The following is a 19,652-nucleotide window of genomic DNA, read 5'->3' as shown; positions in this document are numbered from 1 at the left end:
GACCATTAGAGTAGATAGCCAAATCAACCAGCTAGCCAGTCAGTCACTATGGGCCCCTTTACACAGAGCATTGCAAACTAAGGCAATGCAAACAAGGGACAGGCCCCTTTGGCTTATTAGTCACTCAAAAATCAAATTATATTACCAATAAACAGTACATATACTATATCCAAATAAGTCTTACCTTTCAACGTGGTCTACATTGCCAGCAGCACCGAGTCCGCCAATGGTATAAATCTTGCCATCGTATACGACACTGTTGTGCCGACACCGTGGAACAATCATCCGGGAGACTAAATTCCAGTTATCAAGTAAAGACATATAGCACCAAACATCGGCAAGGGTGACGCCAGCTTCCATGCCACCTAAAGCCAAGAGAAAGAGGGTGTGAAACAAAAGGAAAGAAAGTGCAAAGTCATCTCACCAGCTATACATGAACGTGTCCCAAGTGGTGGATTTCTGGGAGAAGATGGAATCCTCTAATGATACCCCAAAAAAATACATACACCAGTAACACTGTACCCTTTCAAGGAGGATGATAAGGAGAAAGCTTAGCGAAATTCAGCTCTGTACCACATTACTAGCAAGGGGCGAACTTCTCCTGTTTTGCTTTGCTGAAAAATTTGCAAATTTCCCACGAAATTTGCGAAACAGCGAAAAATTTGTGTAGTGCGCATTTTGACACCCATGTCAATTTGAGTAAATTTTGACCCCAACGTTTCTATACTAAGAAAAAAAAACACCAACACATATTTAACTTTACAATCGCAAAGTCTTTATTAAGAAATAACTTACAGAATCTCCGCTTGCTCTCCTCTTCAGAAAAGGCGACAGGGCGACGATCCATCCTGCGGCACTCAATTTCTCCTCCCTGGCTATCTCCTATAAGGAAGGCAGGTAAGAGAAAACGAGCGCCGCACGATGGATAACCCGATCGCCTTTTCTGAAGAGGAGCGGAAGCGGAGATTTGGTAAGTTATTTCTAAATAAAGACTTTGCGATTGTAAAGTTAAATATATGTTGGTGTCTTTTTTTCGTAGTATACAAACAAATTTTTGAAATTTTTTTTTTGATGTTACTGATCCTTTAAAGTCAATGGGCGTCCAAATAGTGTTGACGCACGACGGTTATGCTTTGCTCCGTGTGCCTTAAAGGAGAACTAAAACCTAACAATGAATATGGCTAAAAATGCCATATTTTATATAGTGAACTTATTGCACCAGTCTAAAGTTCCAGCTTGTCAATAGCAGCAATGATCCAGGACTTCAAACTTGTCACAGGGGGTCACCATCTTGGAAAGTGTCTGTGACACTCACATGCTCAGTGGGCTCTGATTGGCTGTTGAGAAGCTAAGCTTAGGGCTCGTCATTAATTATCCAGCAGAAAATGAGCTTCCCCTGTAATATAAGATGATGCTACAGGTTTGCTGATTATTAAATTCTGATGCTAAGTGCACTGGTTTCTGTGCTGCCATGTAGTAATTATCTGTATTAATTACTAATCTGCCTTATATTGTGACATTTCTATTCTATGTGTACTGTATATTGTGAGTGGGTCCCTAAGCTCAGTAAGTGACAGCACCACAGAGCATGTGCAGTGAATCAGCAGAAAAGAAGATGGGGAGCTACTGGGGCATCTTTGGAGACACAGATCTTTACTGCTAAAGGGCTGTGGTTGCCTTGGGCTTATACAGAAGCACAAAACATAATGTACAGTATTTCTAGCTACTTCTTTAGTTAGGCTTTAGTTCTCCTTTAAACAAGACTTTTCATGCAGAATATTCTCTCTCTCTCTGCAAAGCAACGTGGCACCCAAACTCCCATAGCTGTATTATATTGTATTTTATTGTTGTAATATGAATCCGGTCTTTAGTGAGTCTTTAATGCACCGTGAAGTGTCTGCCGTGTGCTCCTTTGTTCGAGATTGTTTCCAATGCGACATCTCCCACTCGTACATATAAAAATGCAAGATGAATGTTGTGAGCTCGCAGCAAGCGTCGTTCTTACACATCCCTGTCTATTTTAGGGGGAATAAGTGGGTGATAATCCTCACTAGCCGACAGTATAATTTCCCTTTAAGAAGGAGAGCGAGAGAGAGAGAGGGAAAAGCTTTTCAGAAGTCAGAGTAAACAGGGCCACGGCGCACTGCAAACCAATCATTTGTGGCACAGCAGTGGGGCAGGTTACACCGCTCTATTTAAGCCTGTGCTAAAAGCTAAATAGGATTATAAAAATGGCAAATAATGTGATTATAGAATATTTTTAACCTCCTCTCTCTGTGTTCTCAGTGTGACACATACAGAAGAGGCGCATCTAATCCCCATCTGTTTATGTTCTCAGGACACTGGATTTTAGAGAAAAATCTTTTATAGCTTTAGATCACGTCGTAGCCAAATATGAAAATACTTTTGTCTGAGCAATTTGTCTGCATACAGATTCCCTCGCGCCCACTATACCTTCATTTATAGTTTTTCTATTATGAATTGGTCCAATTGGAATGGCATATATATATATATCATTTTGAAAAGAAGATTTGTCTAATTGGAATGGGATGCATCAAATCCAGGATTTGGTTCGGGATTCGGCCTTTTTCAGCAGGATTCATATTTGCATATGCAAACTAGGGGTGGGGAGAGAAATCGTGTGACTTTTTGTCACAAAACAAGGAAGTAAAAAATGTTTTCCCCTTTCCACCCCTAATTTGCATATGCAAATTAGGATTCGGATTCGGTTCGGTATTCGGCCGAATCTTTCGTAAAGGATTTGCGGGTTCGGCCGAATCCAAAATAGTGGATTCGGTGCATCCCTAATATGTGTATATATATATATATATATAAATAATTCAAAAAGAAGTCTGCATACTCAGGTCTTAAAGAACAAAAATATAAGTAACACTAACTTGGGCTATACATGCCAAAAGGTGTTAATGTCCAGCTACGGATGGGCAAATTTGTCCCGTTTCGTTTCACCAAAAATTTTATTTTGACGCACTACGCCATACAAGTCTATGGGCGTCATTTTTTTGGCGAAACAAGAAACAAAAAATTCGCCCATCCCTACCAGCTAGTGCTTAGAGCATGGGTTGCATATTACTCAAACACCCCAGGCTAGGGCCTTCGCTAAGTGAAAGATTTCAGGTGTGGTGTAGAACAACTACAACTCCCCTGGCCACACCCAGCTGGATCAGCAGCCAAAGAGGAAGATCCACCCCTTCTCTCTCACTATACCAAAGTGTGACAGGATGTGGTCACAGCGCCTCCTGGCCATCAATACTACTATGCAAATTACATCTAGCTACATGGTCATCTGCCCAGCAACTAGGGAGATCAGGAAGTGTAGGTAATTAAAGCCATAGGGACACTTAACCCTAAGGCTCACTAATTATATTTTTAGTTTATTACTGGGAGACTAATGATCTAAGGTATGGGACCTATTATTCAGAATACTCTAGACCTGGGGTTTTCCAGATAATGGATCTTTCTGTAATTTGGATTTTCATATCTTAAAAGAGAAGGAAACCCTTTTGCAAAAAAACCCATACCCCCCACCCAAGGTAGACCCCCTCCCCCAGGCTAACTACCCCCCCTGGGAAATGCCCCATACTCCATACTTACCCCTCGGTATTTCTGTGCATGCGCATTTGGAGCAGTTTACCGGTTTGTGACAACTGCGAATGCGCGGAATTACACGGAAATTGGCGATCTCCCAGTCAAGTTACTGAGGACATGGAAGAGGTATGCGTGCAACTCCGCTGGAAGAATCTGCACCGACGGGTAAGTATGGGGCATTTCCCCGGGGGTTAGTTAGCCTGGGGGGAGGAGGGTACTGGGTTTTTTACTAGAAAATCATGTAAACATTAAATAAACCCAATAGGCTGGTTTTGCTTCCAATAAGGATTAAAGGAGAAGGAAAGCTCCCAGACAGTTTATTGCCAATAGATTAGCCACAATAGTGCAAGCTAGAATGCTATATTTATTCTGCAGAATGCTTTACCATACCTGAGCAAATATATCTAGACACTGTCTCTGTTTGTTTAGGATAGAAGCAGCCATATAAGCTTGGTGTGACATCACTTCCTGCCTGAGTCTCTCACTGCTCACTTACAGCTCTGAGCTCAGATTACAGCAGGTTTGGGAGGAGGGAGGGAGAGAGGAGCAAACTGAGCATGCTCAAGGCCGTGCCCTGGAGGTTTCAGCTGAAAACAGGAAGTCTGATACAGAAGCCCATGAGTACACAATAGAAGGAAAGAAATGTTGTGTTTCTTTTGACAGAGGACTCAGAGCAGCATTACTTTGAGGGGTTACTGGTGTATTTATATAGACCTTTCTGATAAAGCTTACTTAGTTTTAGCCTTTCCTTCTCCTTTAATTATATCTTAGTTGGGATCAAGTACAAGTTACTGTTTTATTATTACACAGAAAAAGGAAATCATTTTTAAAAATTTGGATTTTTTTTGGATAAAATTGAGTCTATGGTAGACGGCCTTTCCATAATTCGGAGTTCTATGGATAAAAGGTTTTCAGATAACGGCTTCCATTCCTGTATTCCTTTTCCCCCACCTCCCCAGATTCTATGAACACCTTAATGTTCTCATACCCTCTAATGGTGCAGTTTAAAGTGGAACAGCCTGCAATCATGGATCCCAAAAAGCAGGTGGTTTCAGAAGACCCTGGGCCTTGGCATACTCAGGTGTGGTCAGGAATACCATAGCAGGTGGTTTGTTCAGTTTCCGAAAAATATCAGAAACCACTAAAACTTCTTTATATTGTGGACGGAGGGTCACCAAATGTTGCAGACTGGTCTGGAGGGTCAGACTGGAGAAGACACCATTATCTAGGGATGTACCAAATCCATTATTTTAGGATTCAGCCAAATCCCAAATCCTTTGTGAAAGATTCGGCCGTATACTAAACTGAATCAAAACCCTAATTTGCATATGTAAATTAGGGAAAAGAGGGTGAAAGAGAACAGTGCGCACAGAGTTAAAAAATAATGACTTCCTTGTTTGTGTGACAAAAAACACATGATTTTTTTTAGTCGGATTCGGTTCGGCCAGTCCGAATCCTTCTGAAAAAGGCTGAATCTTGCCCGAATCCCAAACCGAATCCTGAATTGATTTATTCATGTTCCATGTAAAGCTGCAACTTAGCAAACGGCTAAAAAAATATTTATCTGGCCCAGCCACAGTACAGTAGATTGGCCAGTTTAGATTTACATCTACTAATGTCCATCTTGTACTGATCTTCATTCATCCCTCAACTATGTCTACATTCCCTTCATTCCTTCATTCTAGAATCCTCCTATTGGATGAACGCTTCCCACAAACTTCCGTTACATGAATATGAAAGTAAGATTTAGACTTCTCCAGCCACGTAAAGCCTTCCATTTCACATTCCATGCATTCAGAATACTGCAGGTGAGTTTCTCCATAACTGAAAATGTGGTTTCCCTTCAAAACTTCAGAGCAATCCATGGCAGTTAAATGTTGTTCTATGGAATGAAGTCATTCCTGCCAAATCAACATTTCTGGAATGCTCTGAGGTGTGGCCCCTGAACCTTAGAAATCTGTTCCAGCCAACTGAACTATACGCTACACGCTCACATTCTCTCCCCTGTTCTGCAGCATTACATATGGTTTCCAATGGAGTTGTCTCATTACTTGGGTTTCTTTTCCTAACACGAATCAGTCTGGAGCTGAGGTCAAGTTTGCTCTGGAGATAGGGGACATATTGGGGCACATGCCGTTGTCTGTTGAACTATAATTTAATCAGCCTTATCCGAGCTATAATATTGCAAACCCAAAGGACAGACCTGTTATTTGCTGATATTCCCCGGGATCAGTACATAGCAGCAGTAATGGTAAATCCTATTTCTTTCTTAAGGCCAAATGGTCCCTGTTTAGGATTATTTTTCCTGATCCTGTTACCTTTAACCAGAACAAAAATAAAATGCTGATCATTCACAAATACATATTTTCTTTCCTTATTTGTTTCAAGCACAAATATTGTTCAAAGAGTAATATTGTCTTTAGATTTGATCTTTGTTTGCGCCTACTCAGCACTTTTAAGGCAATCTCCTTCCAGAAAAGAGAGTCATAGAAGGTGATGTGCAAAGAAAAACTGCTTGCCCTACTGCCCTGTTGCAAATTCTATTTCTAATATTCAGAGAACTGCATTTTATTTCTTCAAATAGTACACTTTTCCTTTAAAGGGAATCTTTCATTACTAAAAACAGATTTTCTTATAGTTAAGGTAGCACAGAGTTTACCACTGCTGCCTTGCAACTCTGGGGGTAATGAGTTCAGTTCCAACCCAGACATTATATGCAATGAGTTAGTAATTCCCCACGTGTCGTTGTGGGTTTCATTTGGGTAGTCAAAGACACACAGAGAAGAGATGGTGACCGTAGGCCAATTGGGTAACAGTAGGATATGATGGAGACAGCAGAGCTAGATGGTGTCAGTAGGACATGGTGGAGACTGTAAAGCAAGATAATGTTGGTAGGGCCAGATAGCGTCAGTAGAGCAAGATGGAGACAGTAGAGCAAGATGTTGTCAGTAAGACGTGATGGAGACCGTAAAGCATGATGTTGGTAGGGCTAGATAGTGTAAATAGAGCAAGATGGAGACAGTAGGGTAAGATGGCACCAGTATGCAAAAGATTGAGACAGCTAAGCAAGATTAAAAAAATGAATCTCAATGTTTTACAATTAGTAGCATTTTATGTGTGTGAATCAACAAAGATGTGTTGTGTTTCACCCAGGACACAGCCACCACTAAAGTTAAGCCTGTTCTTATGCTGCTGTGACTAAAGGTGGCCATACACGGGCCGATAAAAGCTGCCGACAGACCGTGTCGGCAGCTTATTGGCCCGTGTATGGGGGCCCCCGACGGGCTTCCCCGATCGAGATCTGGCCGAAAGTCGGCCAGATCTCGATCGGATGGGATTAAAAATCCCGTCGGATCGCGGCCGCATCTGTTCGTTGATGCGGTCCCGCGATCCGACCGCCCGTTTGGCGAACGCTAGGATCCGATCGTTGGGCCCTAGGGCCCACGATCGGATCAGCCCGATATTGCCCACCTCAAGGTGGCATATCGGAGGGAGATCCGCTCGTTTGGCGACATCGCCAAACGAGCGGATCTATCCGTGTATGGCCACCTTAAGTCTTCTAGAACTAATGAGGCCATGGGCAGGAGCCTAGGGAGCCTCAGCCCAGTCTGAAGGCCAGTTAGGGTGAGATTTGGGGTGAGTGCCTATTGGTACCCTGGGTACCCCTGTAACTATAGCAGGGTGACTGTTACCCCAATGTTTCTATATATCTGTAATGAGCTAAGGAGGCCCAGTCTGTACGCCAGTTAGGGGGAGATTTTGGGTGTTTATTTGCGCCCTGGTTACAAACCGGAAATTCAGCTTTACTAGTGTGAGAAAGCGCAGTTGTGCTCTCCGCACTAGTGTTCCTGCCTCTGGTGTCTCCCCACCGATGGGTAAGCCGGCAAGAGGGGGCGGCATTTTGAGGAGCCGCCTCAGACGGCTTCTTCACCAGAATCGCAGATGCCTGGAACTATAGCAGGGTGACTGTTACCCCAATGTTTCTATATATCTGTAACCTTGTCATGAGCTAAGAGGGCCCAGTCTGAAGGACAGTTAGGGGGAGATTTGGGGTGAGTGTTTATTTGTGCCCTGGGTACCCCTGGAACTATAGCAGGGTGACTGTTACCCCAATGTTTCTATATATCTGTAACACTGTCATGAGCTAAGAGGGCCCAGTCTGAAGGACAGTTAGGGGGAGATTTGGGGTGAGTGTTTATTTGTACCCTGGGTACCCCTGGAACTATAGCAGGGTGACTGTTACCCCAATGTTTCTATATATCTGTAACCTTGTTATGAGCTAAGAGGGCCCAGCCTGAAGGCCAGTTAGGGGGATATTTGGGGTGAGTGTTTATTTGTGCCCTGGGTACCCCTGGAACTATAGCAGGGTGACTGTTACCCCAATGTTTCTATATATCTGTAACCTTGTTATGAGCTAAGGGGGCCCAGTCTGAAGGTCAGTTAGGGGGCAGATTTCGGATGAGTGCTTATTTGTGCCCTGGGTACCCCTGGAACTATAGCAGGGTGACTGTTACCCCAATGTTTCTATATATCTGTAACCTTGTTATGAGCTAAGAGGGCCCAGCCTGAAGGTCAGTTAGGGGGATATTTGGGGTGAGTGCTTATTTGTGTCCTGGGTAACCCTGGAACTATAGCAGGGTGACTGTTACCCCAATGTTTCTATATATCTGTAACCTTGTTATGAACTAAGGGGGCCCAGTCTGAAGGTCAGTTAGGGGGATATTTGGGGTGAGTGCTTATTTGTGTCCTGGGTAACCCTGGAACTATAGCAGGGTGACTGATATTGCTCTGTTTTTATATCTGAAAACCTAGATATGAGTCATATTTGACCAATTGTTGGACCACATACCTTGGGCTAGAAACAGGAGGATTGGCATCCCCTGTGGCCAAGGATCTCATGGAATTTCAGGCTGAAAATACACAAATCTTTACAAAAACAAAATGTTTTTTTCTTCATTGCAATCCCCTTAGTAATGCTATGGCCAATTTTCCATTTGAATAATAAAAAGGCAGGAAATGACTGAATTGGAAAAATATTAATATTTTCACTGTATATATCTGGTTTAGCAATCAGCTAGCTAAAAAAGCAAACCAACCAAGAAATAATTTCCATACATATTCTGAAGGCCCTAACTGGACGCTGATAAGGTCATTTTTTCAAGCCGCTCCCATGACCTACCACCATCACAAATCTCACAAAATTAGTATTCTTTTTTCTATTTTTGCCATTAATATCCAGTATAAACAATCTTGTGTTTATTAACAGCTACAGTCCAACTGGAGCTAATGACTTGGTGAGCTGATTACCTCAGGGAACTGCTAAATCTGACTTTCTCTTGGAAAATGTTACATCCAAAGAGCTATTTAGCTAATGACTGAATGAATAAACCCAAGGCTTATAAGGAAATGGATCCAATGCTGCTCCGCTGGGCACTATGAACCCTCTTGGGCCTAATGCAAAACCTACAGCTGGCATTTTATGAGACTTTTAATGGGAAAAATAACTTACTGTTTTCTGTTTATGTAAATATAATAGTTTTTTTGCTGGGCGCTTGAGTCAACTGCAACACAACACACAAGGGCCACCCTTGCTAGATACAAGAGGAGATTTGAAGGACACATTCAGGAAATAGAGCATGTTGCTTTATTATTCTGCTGTGGCAAAAAACAAATGGATTATGAGCCTATGTTTTTAATTCAGGCTGTCTCTGCTCTCATCTTTAATTGTCATTCACACTAATACACTGTTTCCCATGATGGATTAAGACAAAATCTTGGCCTACATGCTGCTGATTTAGGGCCCCATTGTTCCACTGGCAATATATTGTTTCCACCATACACACATACGGAAATGTTTTAAGGATGTGTAAATCAGGGCAGCTACCCAGAACCCTCACACATAGTTGTAGATAGGAAGAGGGAGGGACAGCAATTATAAGAGGGCAAGATGAAATCAGTAGTAGAAGATGCAGAGAGAAGAGCAAAATGGTGCCCATAGCGCAAGATAGCATCAGTAGAAGATGATGGAAGACAGTGGAGCAATATAGTCATAGTAGAACAAGATGGACAGAGTAGAGCATGGTAATAACCACAGGGCAATGTAGCATCAATAGGACATGATGAAAGACAATGTAGTAAAGCAATATAGTCTTAGTACGACAAAATGAAAGCAGTAGGACAATATGAAGAGAGTAGAGATGGTGACCACAGGGCAAGATAGCATCAGTTGGACATAGTAGAGATGGTAGAGCAAGATGGAACATGCTTTATCCAGGGTCAAACAACCACTGAAGTCAACCCTGTTTATGTGCTGTGTGACTAGGTCTTCTAGATCTGATGAGGCCATAGGCAGGAGCCTTATTCATAACCCAATTTTGACATTCTTAACTTGAGACCTGTACAAAGCAGATTAAAGACAGACATTTAGCATTAAGCATGCCCCTAGAAGTAATATGAGCCAGTGAGGCACAAGGGATACCCTAGACTAGTAACATATGTGGTGATGTGTTTCTTCAGACAAAACCCACCATCATTTTAACTTTATTCCTCCTGTAAAAGACACATATCTGTATTCTTTCATTTGTCCAGGTCTATATGTTCTGCTATGGAATGAATCAAATAAATTAAAGGGTGAGAAATCAAACTCATTCCCTACTATTGTAAACTAAAACTTCCTTTACCGTTGACAGACAGGATTCTGGGATTTGTAGTCCACAGCAGCTGTGAGCTATAACTTTAAAGCAGCAATAGGCAACCTGCAGAATCCTAGATGTTGGGCGAATGACGTTACCTAGAGGGCCGCAGATGTTCAACAGCAGGTTACCCAACCATATATATGAAACATTTCTTTTTTTCCTATTCTCTAATTAAAGCAGCTGTTACAGCCGCCCTTCTTGAAATAATATATGTTAATTAAAATGCGCAGTATCGTTTACAGTAACAATTCTTCTTCTTTCCTGTAAGGTTTCATTTCTGAGCTTCCCCTGGTAAAGAGACCCGGCGTAATGTATCGGCATCTATCGAAGGTTAGTGACAAATTACACTATTAAATCAATTCTGCCTACTGCATAATGAACACGTATTGATTACACCGTTGACTGCATTAAAACATCAGAATGAGTTTTTGATTCGTGCCGTGTTCACATCAGATTGCTGTGTTGTAGTCCAATTATCTGTTCCACAAATGAGCCAAATAGCCAGTGTGACCAATGCCAATGGAAACCGTAGAAATACCATAAAGTAGATCATGTAAGTTGGAACATGCTGAAATAGAACTCAACAGAACTTTATATCGTATACACATCTTGATCTTGTTATTATGAACACACTGGCACAGTTTATACAGTGTGTCTCAGATCAGAATCTCGAACATTTTTTCCCAGCATTCCTACTGCTTTTCATTCGGAGTATGGTATCTCCTCAATCCAAATGCTTATCTTGTGGCCCTACTTTTCTTGTAGCCCCTGGCTCTGCTTATGAGAAAACCCTGCACTGCCGTCATGAGCCCATTAAAGATAAAACCAATCTCACCCAGCACTTTTCACTTTTTAGCACTTTTGAATCAGGTGCAATAAACCATCTGGGCTACACATTGATCTAATGGGGAGATGTATGGCCATTAGGCTCCTTCTCCCCCTGAACCTGATCCCTCCATGGGCACAAATAAATCCGGGACCTTCTTGGAGGTCAACTTGTTTATCCTGAATACCCAGGGCTGAATTTATTATTATCCTCTCAAATTTTCATCATCGGGACTAGAGCTATGGAGATTAGCATACAGGAAATTTTAAAAACGATTGTATCTCCTGTGCCTCCCCAGTGTTTCTGAACCAATGTGGGTGTGGTTGGCCAGCATGCCGCCCCTTAAAATCCTGCCACCCTAGGCCCAGGCCTAGGTGGCCTCTCCACAAATCTGAACCTGATCAGAATAACTTTGGATTGGAAAGGGAAATACAAAGGGGTCTGCCTAGCCTTGCAGTGAAGGGGACCTAAAGACCCTTGTCTTCTGCAGTCCTTTTGGCCAAGGAGGTTGGGGATAAAGGGGCCTGCCTAATCCTTGGTATGAAGAAACTCTGGAGAGCTCTGCGTCTTTTGGCCGGGTGACCCAGGAGTTTTATGGATTTTTTAAAGACTAAGTCACTGCATCCCTTTGCACAGTTTTGCAGTTTTGCACTTTTGGTAAGCTTTAGCCTCTAGGGAATTCCATTTCAATAGAAACTTTAGAGGAAATTCTGTGCCCTTTTTCCAGAATTCCTTCTGCTTTGTATACAAAGAAGGAGAGTTTCTCCAATTTGCTTTTCTTGTGGAGCCTTGGAGAAGTCAACCAAAGTTGTGGTATCCACAAGTGAAGAACATTGGTTGGAAACCATCCCATTATATACAGTATGGCAAATCAAAGTGCAATTTCAACCAGCACTGATCCACATGGCCATCCCATGGAAGAACAACATAACCATCCTTGGCACAGCACAATTAACTTTCTTGTAAGAGAAATTTTTGACCATCTTCAGGTTTATGGTGGGACATGGAAACCTTGATAGAGCACATTGAGACTGATATGAACATTCTAGATCCCTAAGCATTTAAAAATTGACCAAAGGCTTTGTAATGTTACACTTCATCAAATCAATACTATTGACCAAGATACCGATACTCAAGTAAAAGTTCTTGGTTCGATCAATACTGGTGTCACACCCGTGTGACTTACATCTCACCTCTTGGGTCATCATACACAGATCTAGTAATTATATGCTCATTTACATTGGTGACACGGAGATTCAGATAAGAGCACAGTCTCTCTATTTCTCATTACCAAGTGTAACGAAATGACACAGTGATTGTGTAGGGCAGAGAACACGTCAATGGTAATTAGCTTTCCCATAGTATCTGTCCTGGCTTGTAAACAACATTCTGAAATGAAACAAATTTGAAAGGACTAGGGAGTAAGGTACAGGAATGAGTGATACTGGCAAAGGCACCAGCAAAATGGAAGTGAGTATCACAAAGCTCATGTGAAGAGGTGAAAACCCAAGTCAAACCAACGAAGAATTTGATCTCTTCATCTGAATAGTGAGACAGCCCTTATAGAATCAGATCTCATTCATGAGTGGAACATTAAGCACATCCATATTTTCATTTCCAGTTTCTTCCCAGTATACCTGGTGATACACTGATAATGTAAACTGATATAGGGTAGGCAGTAGGTACAGAATATTGGTTTCATGGCCCCTACAGTGGCTGGGTCCGCTAGAGGTATACGCCTTTAACCCTATGATAGCTGCTCTGTGCTCCAGACTCTTGCTCAGATGCACAGGCTTTTATCTGTGCTGAGCTCCGGTTGGCATGTACATTCTCATCAATATAAGCTTACAGCCTCTGAGATAGAGCAACCTAAGGCTGGTTTTTTTGTCAGGAATCCAATACCACCATTAGTTTAGAATGTCAGTATCACTTTAACTGAATATGAGCCTTTCATCAAACTGAAATGAGTCAACAAAATCTGGCCCATTGGTATAGATCTCATCACAAAGGCCAGTGAATATACTCTACAAAGTTCACAGTATGGATGTGTAGTGCTCCCACAATAGATCAACTTGCTTGAATCAGAGGTTGGTGGTATCTGGCACAGGTTTTTGCACATTTGTTGAATAAATAAATCCTACAGTGAGTGAGGGCAACACTATGCAGTGAGGAATATGAAGAGGGAATGATGTATAGAAGCGTTTTATAATGCAATGTCTCCATGTGCAGTGGATTTGGTTTAGGCTACGACTATAAAAGGAGTTAGTTTAGTCTAGTCCATTTCCTAAACTGTGAGGCTGGGAAGCCTAGAACAGTGGTGAGTGAGGCTCAGCCTGAATGCTGGTTAGAATGAGATTAGGGGAGGAACACCTATTTGCTCTCCTATATCAATGTGTGAAAACTGCTACCATAGATGTTGTAGGAACTATGGTTGTATAACTGATACACCAATGTTTCAACCTTGTTTTTAAACTTAGGTGGAGGTTCTGATCAAAGGTTGGACATCCAAGGTCTTGAACTGAGTTAGACTGATCAGCCTCTGACTCAAGCTGGAGAGCTAGATTTGAATTTCTTGAATGAGCAGTGGATGAAGATGCCATTTTTGTTTGAGGAAGCCACCAGTAGAAGGCTTGCCATTGGAGAACTGGAGACTTGTAAGTATTAATGACACTATAGCAGTTGATCTCTTTTTGGGAGGATAATCCTTGGACAAGCCATTGATTTCCCAATATTTAGTGCCCAAAGATGGCTGCTTGGATGGATGTAAAGCACAGGGATTTCCACAGAGGAATAAGATACACTTTAAAAAAGTTACCATGATTGTTTTAAGTCGCTCTCTTTTTCTTTTCCTTACCTGAAAGATAGATATTGTCTCCAGCACACACTACGCTGAAAAATTCCCGGTCATAAAATGGCAGGCTGGCCAATGGGTACCATTTGTTGATTTGTGGATTTAAACATGTGACTGCTGTGAGGGTCCTCTGATTCATTCCTATCATCTGCCGGCCTCCAACTAGGACAATCACCTCAGCCACACCTGCAAAGGTCAAGTAAACGAACCCGTCAGTTTCTAAAGTATCTAAAATAAGGTATATATATACTTTCATTCCCATTAATAAGGATGTTGGAGGGATATGATAATGTTCCCCATGAGGCCGTGTTGAAGTTTGGATATTACGAGGAGTAAGTGGCTATGTATAACCATGAGACAACAAGGGTTCCAACACAGTTAACCATTAGTTGGATTGACATCTCATTACCTGCTGAAAGCCTTGGCCTGGTCCGTGGCGTTTGCATCTCTTGGCGGGCGTGTGGGAGCATGTGATACCTCTTTGCTTCATTGACTAAGTCCCGGCACGCCTCCGATGATTTTATTAATTCTTCATTGTCCACAACATTGAGGAGGTAACTGGGATGAATGAAGGGGAGGCGAATCACAGCCAACAATTCAGCAGAATGCTATAAAATACAAACAAAAAGGCGCACTTAATGTTCTGATTCTTTTAGAGGCAGTTCTACAGCCTGGCCTTCCTTGTGCATAGCATGCGGTAACATTGCTTTTTATATTGAATCATTTTTAAAAGTACATCTATTACATAAATGACAAATATACTATTCCCATTGTTACTATAGACACCATCTCTCCCTACTATACCTGCTATCCCACAGTCACACTCCCTTCCCAGAGACTATTATCCACTGTTACTATAGGCACCATCTCTCCCTACTATACCTGCTATCCCACAGTCACACTCCCTTCCCAGAGATTATTATCCACTGTTACTATAGGCACATCTCTCCCTACTATACCTGCTATCCACAGTCACACTCCCTTCCCAGAGACTATTATCCACTGTTACTATAGGCACCATCTCTCCCTACTATACCTGCTATCCCACAGTCACACTTCCTTCCCAGAGACTATTATCCCACTGTTACTATAGGCACCATCTCTCCCTACTATACCTGCTATCCCACAGTCACACTCCCTTCCCAGAGACTATTATCCACTGTTACTATAGGCACCATCTCTCCCTACTATACCTGTTATTCCACAGTCACACTCCCTTCCCAGAGACTATTATCCCACTGTTACTATAGGCACCATCTCTCCCTACTATACCTGCTATCCCACAGTCACACTCCCTTCCCAGAGACTATTATCCACTGTTACTATAGACACCATCTCTCCCTACTATACCTGCTATCCCACAGTCACACTCCCTTCCCAGAGACTATTATCCCACTGTTACTATAGGCACCATCTCTCCCTACTATACCTGTTATTCCACAGTCACACTCCCTTCCCAGAGACTATTATCCCACTGTTACTATAGGCACCATCTCTCCCTACTATACCTGCTATCCCATAGTCACACTCCCTTCCCAGAGACTATTATCCCACTGTTGCTATAGACACCATCTCTCCCTACTATACCTGCTATCCCACAGTCACACTCCCTTCCCAGAGACTATTATCCACTGTTACTATAGGCACCATCTCTCCCTACTATACCTGCTATCCCACAGTCACACTCCCTTCCCAGAGACTATTATCCCACTGTTACTATAGGCACCATCTCTCCCTACTATACCTGCTATCCCACAGTCACACTCCCTTCCCAGAGACTATTATCCCACTGTTACTATAGACACCATCTCTCCCTACTATACCTGCTATCTCACAGTCACACTCACTTCCCAGAAACTATTATCCCACTGTTACTATAGGCACCATCTCTCCCTACTATACCTGCTATCTCACAGTCACACTCCCTTCCCAGAGACTATTATCCACTGTTACTATAGGCACCATCTCTCCCTACTATACCTGCTATCCCACAGCCACACTCCCTTCCCAGAGACTATTATCCCACTGTTACTATAGGCACCATCTCTCCCTACTATACCTGCTATCCACAGTCACACTCCCTTCCCAGAGACTATTATCCACTGTTACTATAGACACCATCTCTCCCTACTATACCTGCTATCTCACAGTCACACTCCCTTCCCAGAGACTATTATCCACTGTTACTATAGGCACCATCTCTCCCTACTATACCTGCTATCCCACAGTCACACTCCCTTCCCAGAGACTATTATCCAACTGTTACTATAGGCATCATCTCTCCCTACTATACCTGCTATCCCACAGTCACACTCCCTTCCCAGAGACTATTATCCACTGTTACTATAGGCACCATCTCTCCCTACTATACCTGCTATCCCACAGTCACACTCCCTTCCCAGAGACTATTATCCAACTGTTACTATAGGCATCATCTCTCCCTACTATACCTGCTATCCCACAGTCACACTCCCTTCCCAGAGACTATTATACCACTGTTACTATAGGCATCATCTCTCCCTACTATACCTGCTATCCCACAGTCACACTCCCTTCCCAGAGACTATTATCCACTGTTACTATAGGCACCATCTCTCCCTACTATACCTGCTATCCCACAGTCACACTCCCTTCCAGAGACTATTATCCACTGTTACTATAGACACCATCTCTCCCTACTATACCTGCTATCCCACAGTCACACTCCCTTCCCAGAGACTATTATCCCACTGTTACTATAGGCACCATCTCTCCCTACTATACCTGCTATCCACAGTCACACTCCCTTCCCAGAGACTATTATCTACTGTTACTATAGACACCATCTCTCCCTACTATACCTGCTATCCACAGTCACACTCCCTTCCCAGAGACTATTATCCACTGTTACTATAGGCACCATCTCTCCCTACTATACCTGCTATCCCACAGCCACACTCCCTTCCCAGAGACTATTATCCCACTGTTACTATAGGCACCATCTCTCCCTACTATACCTGCTATCCCACAGTCACACTCCCTTCCCAGAGACTATTATCCCACTGTTACTATAGACACCATCTCTCCCTACTATACCTGCTATCTCACAGTCACACTCCCTTCCCAGAGACTATTATCCACTGTTACTATAGGCACCATCTCTCCCTACTATACCTGCTATCCCACAGTCACACTCCCTTCCCAGAGACTATTATCCAACTGTTACTATAGGCATCATCTCTCCCTACTATACCTGCTATCCCACAGTCACACTCCTTCCCAGAGACTATTATCCACTGTTACTATAGGCACCATCTCTCCCTACTATACCTGCTATCCCACAGTCACACTCCCTTCCCAGAGACTATTATCCAACTGTTACTATAGGCATCATCTCTCCCTACTATACCTGCTATCCCACAGTCACACTCCCTTCCCAGAGACTATTATACCACTGTTACTATAGGCATCATCTCTCCCTACTATACCTGCTATCCCACAGTCACACTCCCTTCCCAGAGACTATTATCCACTGTTACTATAGGCACCATCTCTCCCTACTATACCTGCTATCCCACAGTCACACTCCCTTCCCAGAGACTATTATCCACTGTTACTATAGACACCATCTCTCCCTACTATACCTGCTATCCACAGTCACACTCCCTTCCCAGAGACTATTATCCCACTGTTACTATAGGCACCATCTCTCCCTACTATACCTGCTATCCCACAGTCACACTCCCTTCCCAGAGACTATTATCTACTGTTACTATAGACACCATCTCTCCCTACTATACCTGCTATCCCACAGTCACACTCCCTTCCCAGAGACTATTATCCCACTGTTACTATAGACACCATCTCTCCCTACTATACCTGCTATCCCACAGTCACACTCCCTTCCCAGAGACTATTATCATTCATTATTATGGAAGCCACTGTTCCTTGGAATCCCCTAAAGACAGCTCTACTTTTATTCATGTCATTATAAAAACCATCTACCATGTAAAACTAATTGTAAAAAACACACTTTAAAGCCAACAAATCCAGTTTGATAAAATAAAAAGCAATACATTTAGGCATTTAGAGTAGACTTTCTCCCCCCCTTGAAGTGCTATTCTGTACAATTCCTACTTTATACAATAGAACAATAACAGCTACAACAAAATGCAAATGAATGTAATTTCAGAGGCAGAGCCATTACAACAAGGTCACATTCTCTGAATAGAAGTATATTCCGCTCCGTTAGAAAAACCACTCGCACATTTCTCTGGAGCATATGGCAATCTCTGCGGCTTAGATTGTAATGAAGGCTGAGATAACCCATGATACCACGAGCTGCCTTTTCCACTACACATTGTTACACTTAAAAAACATATTCCCAGCAAGTGAAAAAGAAGTTTGCTGCATTGTGTGAGGAATTTAAATCTTCCGTCACACAAGGAAAATGCTTGGCCTTATAGCAGAAATGCTGAATATACCATGCGGTATCTGATCCCAGGCAAGCAGCTTTGGATGTTATAATAAAAGTCTCAGTGTTGGCTACCAGTTCTTGTAACCCATAGCAACCAAGAGATTAAATACAGGTATGAGATCTGTTATCCGGAAACCTGTTATCTAGAATTAGGGGAAGGCCATCTCCTACAGACTCCATTTTAATCAAATAATTCACATTTTTAAAAAATATTTCCTTTCTATCTGTAAGAATAAAACAGTTCATTGTATTTGATGCCAACTGTCATGTAATTCTTTATTGGAGGAAAAACAATCCAACTGGTTTTAACTCATGTAAATAATTTTTTAGCAGACAATGTATGAAGATGCAAATTACAGAAAGATCCCTTATCTGGAAAACCCCAGGTCTGGATAACAGGTCCCATACTTGTACAATCAGTCGATTTGTAGGTCCAGTCCGGTACATATGGCATCTAATTTCTCCTTCAACTGTAAGTAGCGCCTCCTAGAGTAAGACTGAAGATGCCGGGCCCCTGTCAGTCCAAGCAAACAGTTCGGGGGAGAGAATATTTGGAAAAGCAAACTTCTCACAGTGTCCCACACCAGAAACGATGAATTACCGGGCAAGACCAAAATTCTTGTAACAGAGAGCCTATCTCATCCCTGAATTAAGGCCACTCATCTGATACACTATCATAAATATTTGCTTCACTCTTTGATAAATATACCCCAAAGTGTCTCTCAACTTCTTTAATCTTATTACACTTTTAATCTCAGATGAGAATCCATCAGAAGTAGCAAGCTCCCAAGCACTGTATCTACCGCCACTTAAATTACTATGACTTATGAAAATGTATTGGAAATCTATAAATATATATATATATATATATATATATATATATATATATATATATATATATATATATATATATATCTGGCTTATTTGGGTCAGTGATATTGGGCGTTACACTGCACGGCTGAACTTGATGGGCAGCTGCATTTTTCAATCCACATTATCTATATAACTTTATTTTGTTTCCTATAATAGAAACTTTAATTTATTTTTTTTGGTACAACTGAGTTTTGAAGAGAAATCTGCATGGATTGACACCCAGCCATTGCAGCCATTTCACCCGGAGCGACAGAATTACCTTTCTCCAATCTGCAGGCGAGAGATATGTCTGGCTGGCTAGTAAAGCAAGATTGTAATTATAATACTTCCCCACCATCCCACTTC

At 42.2% G+C, this 19,652-nt stretch overlaps 1 protein-coding gene across 3 annotated transcripts in view; it reads right to left on the bottom strand.

The window, feature by feature from the left end:
• Positions 1 to 19,652, bottom strand: part of LOC108717206 (kelch-like protein 29) — a 653,541-nt gene that overhangs the window by 42,209 nt on the left and 591,680 nt on the right. For all 3 annotated transcript variants that reach the window (XM_018264051.2, XM_041563572.1, XM_041563573.1), the window contains 3 exons: positions 14,388 to 14,586; positions 13,982 to 14,164; positions 185 to 365 (listed from right to left, as the gene is read on the bottom strand). In XM_018264051.2, coding sequence (XP_018119540.1) covers positions 185 to 365; positions 13,982 to 14,164; positions 14,388 to 14,586 — 563 coding nt within the window. The remainder of the gene's footprint in view (positions 1 to 184; positions 366 to 13,981; positions 14,165 to 14,387; positions 14,587 to 19,652) is intronic.

Source organism: Xenopus laevis, chromosome 5L, assembly GCF_017654675.1.
Source record: "Xenopus laevis strain J_2021 chromosome 5L, Xenopus_laevis_v10.1, whole genome shotgun sequence".
In the NCBI taxonomy this organism is placed as follows: domain Eukaryota; kingdom Metazoa; phylum Chordata; class Amphibia; order Anura; family Pipidae; genus Xenopus; species Xenopus laevis.
The sequence above is the reverse complement of the archived record's forward strand: the minus strand, read 5'-3'. Positions and strand labels throughout refer to the sequence as shown.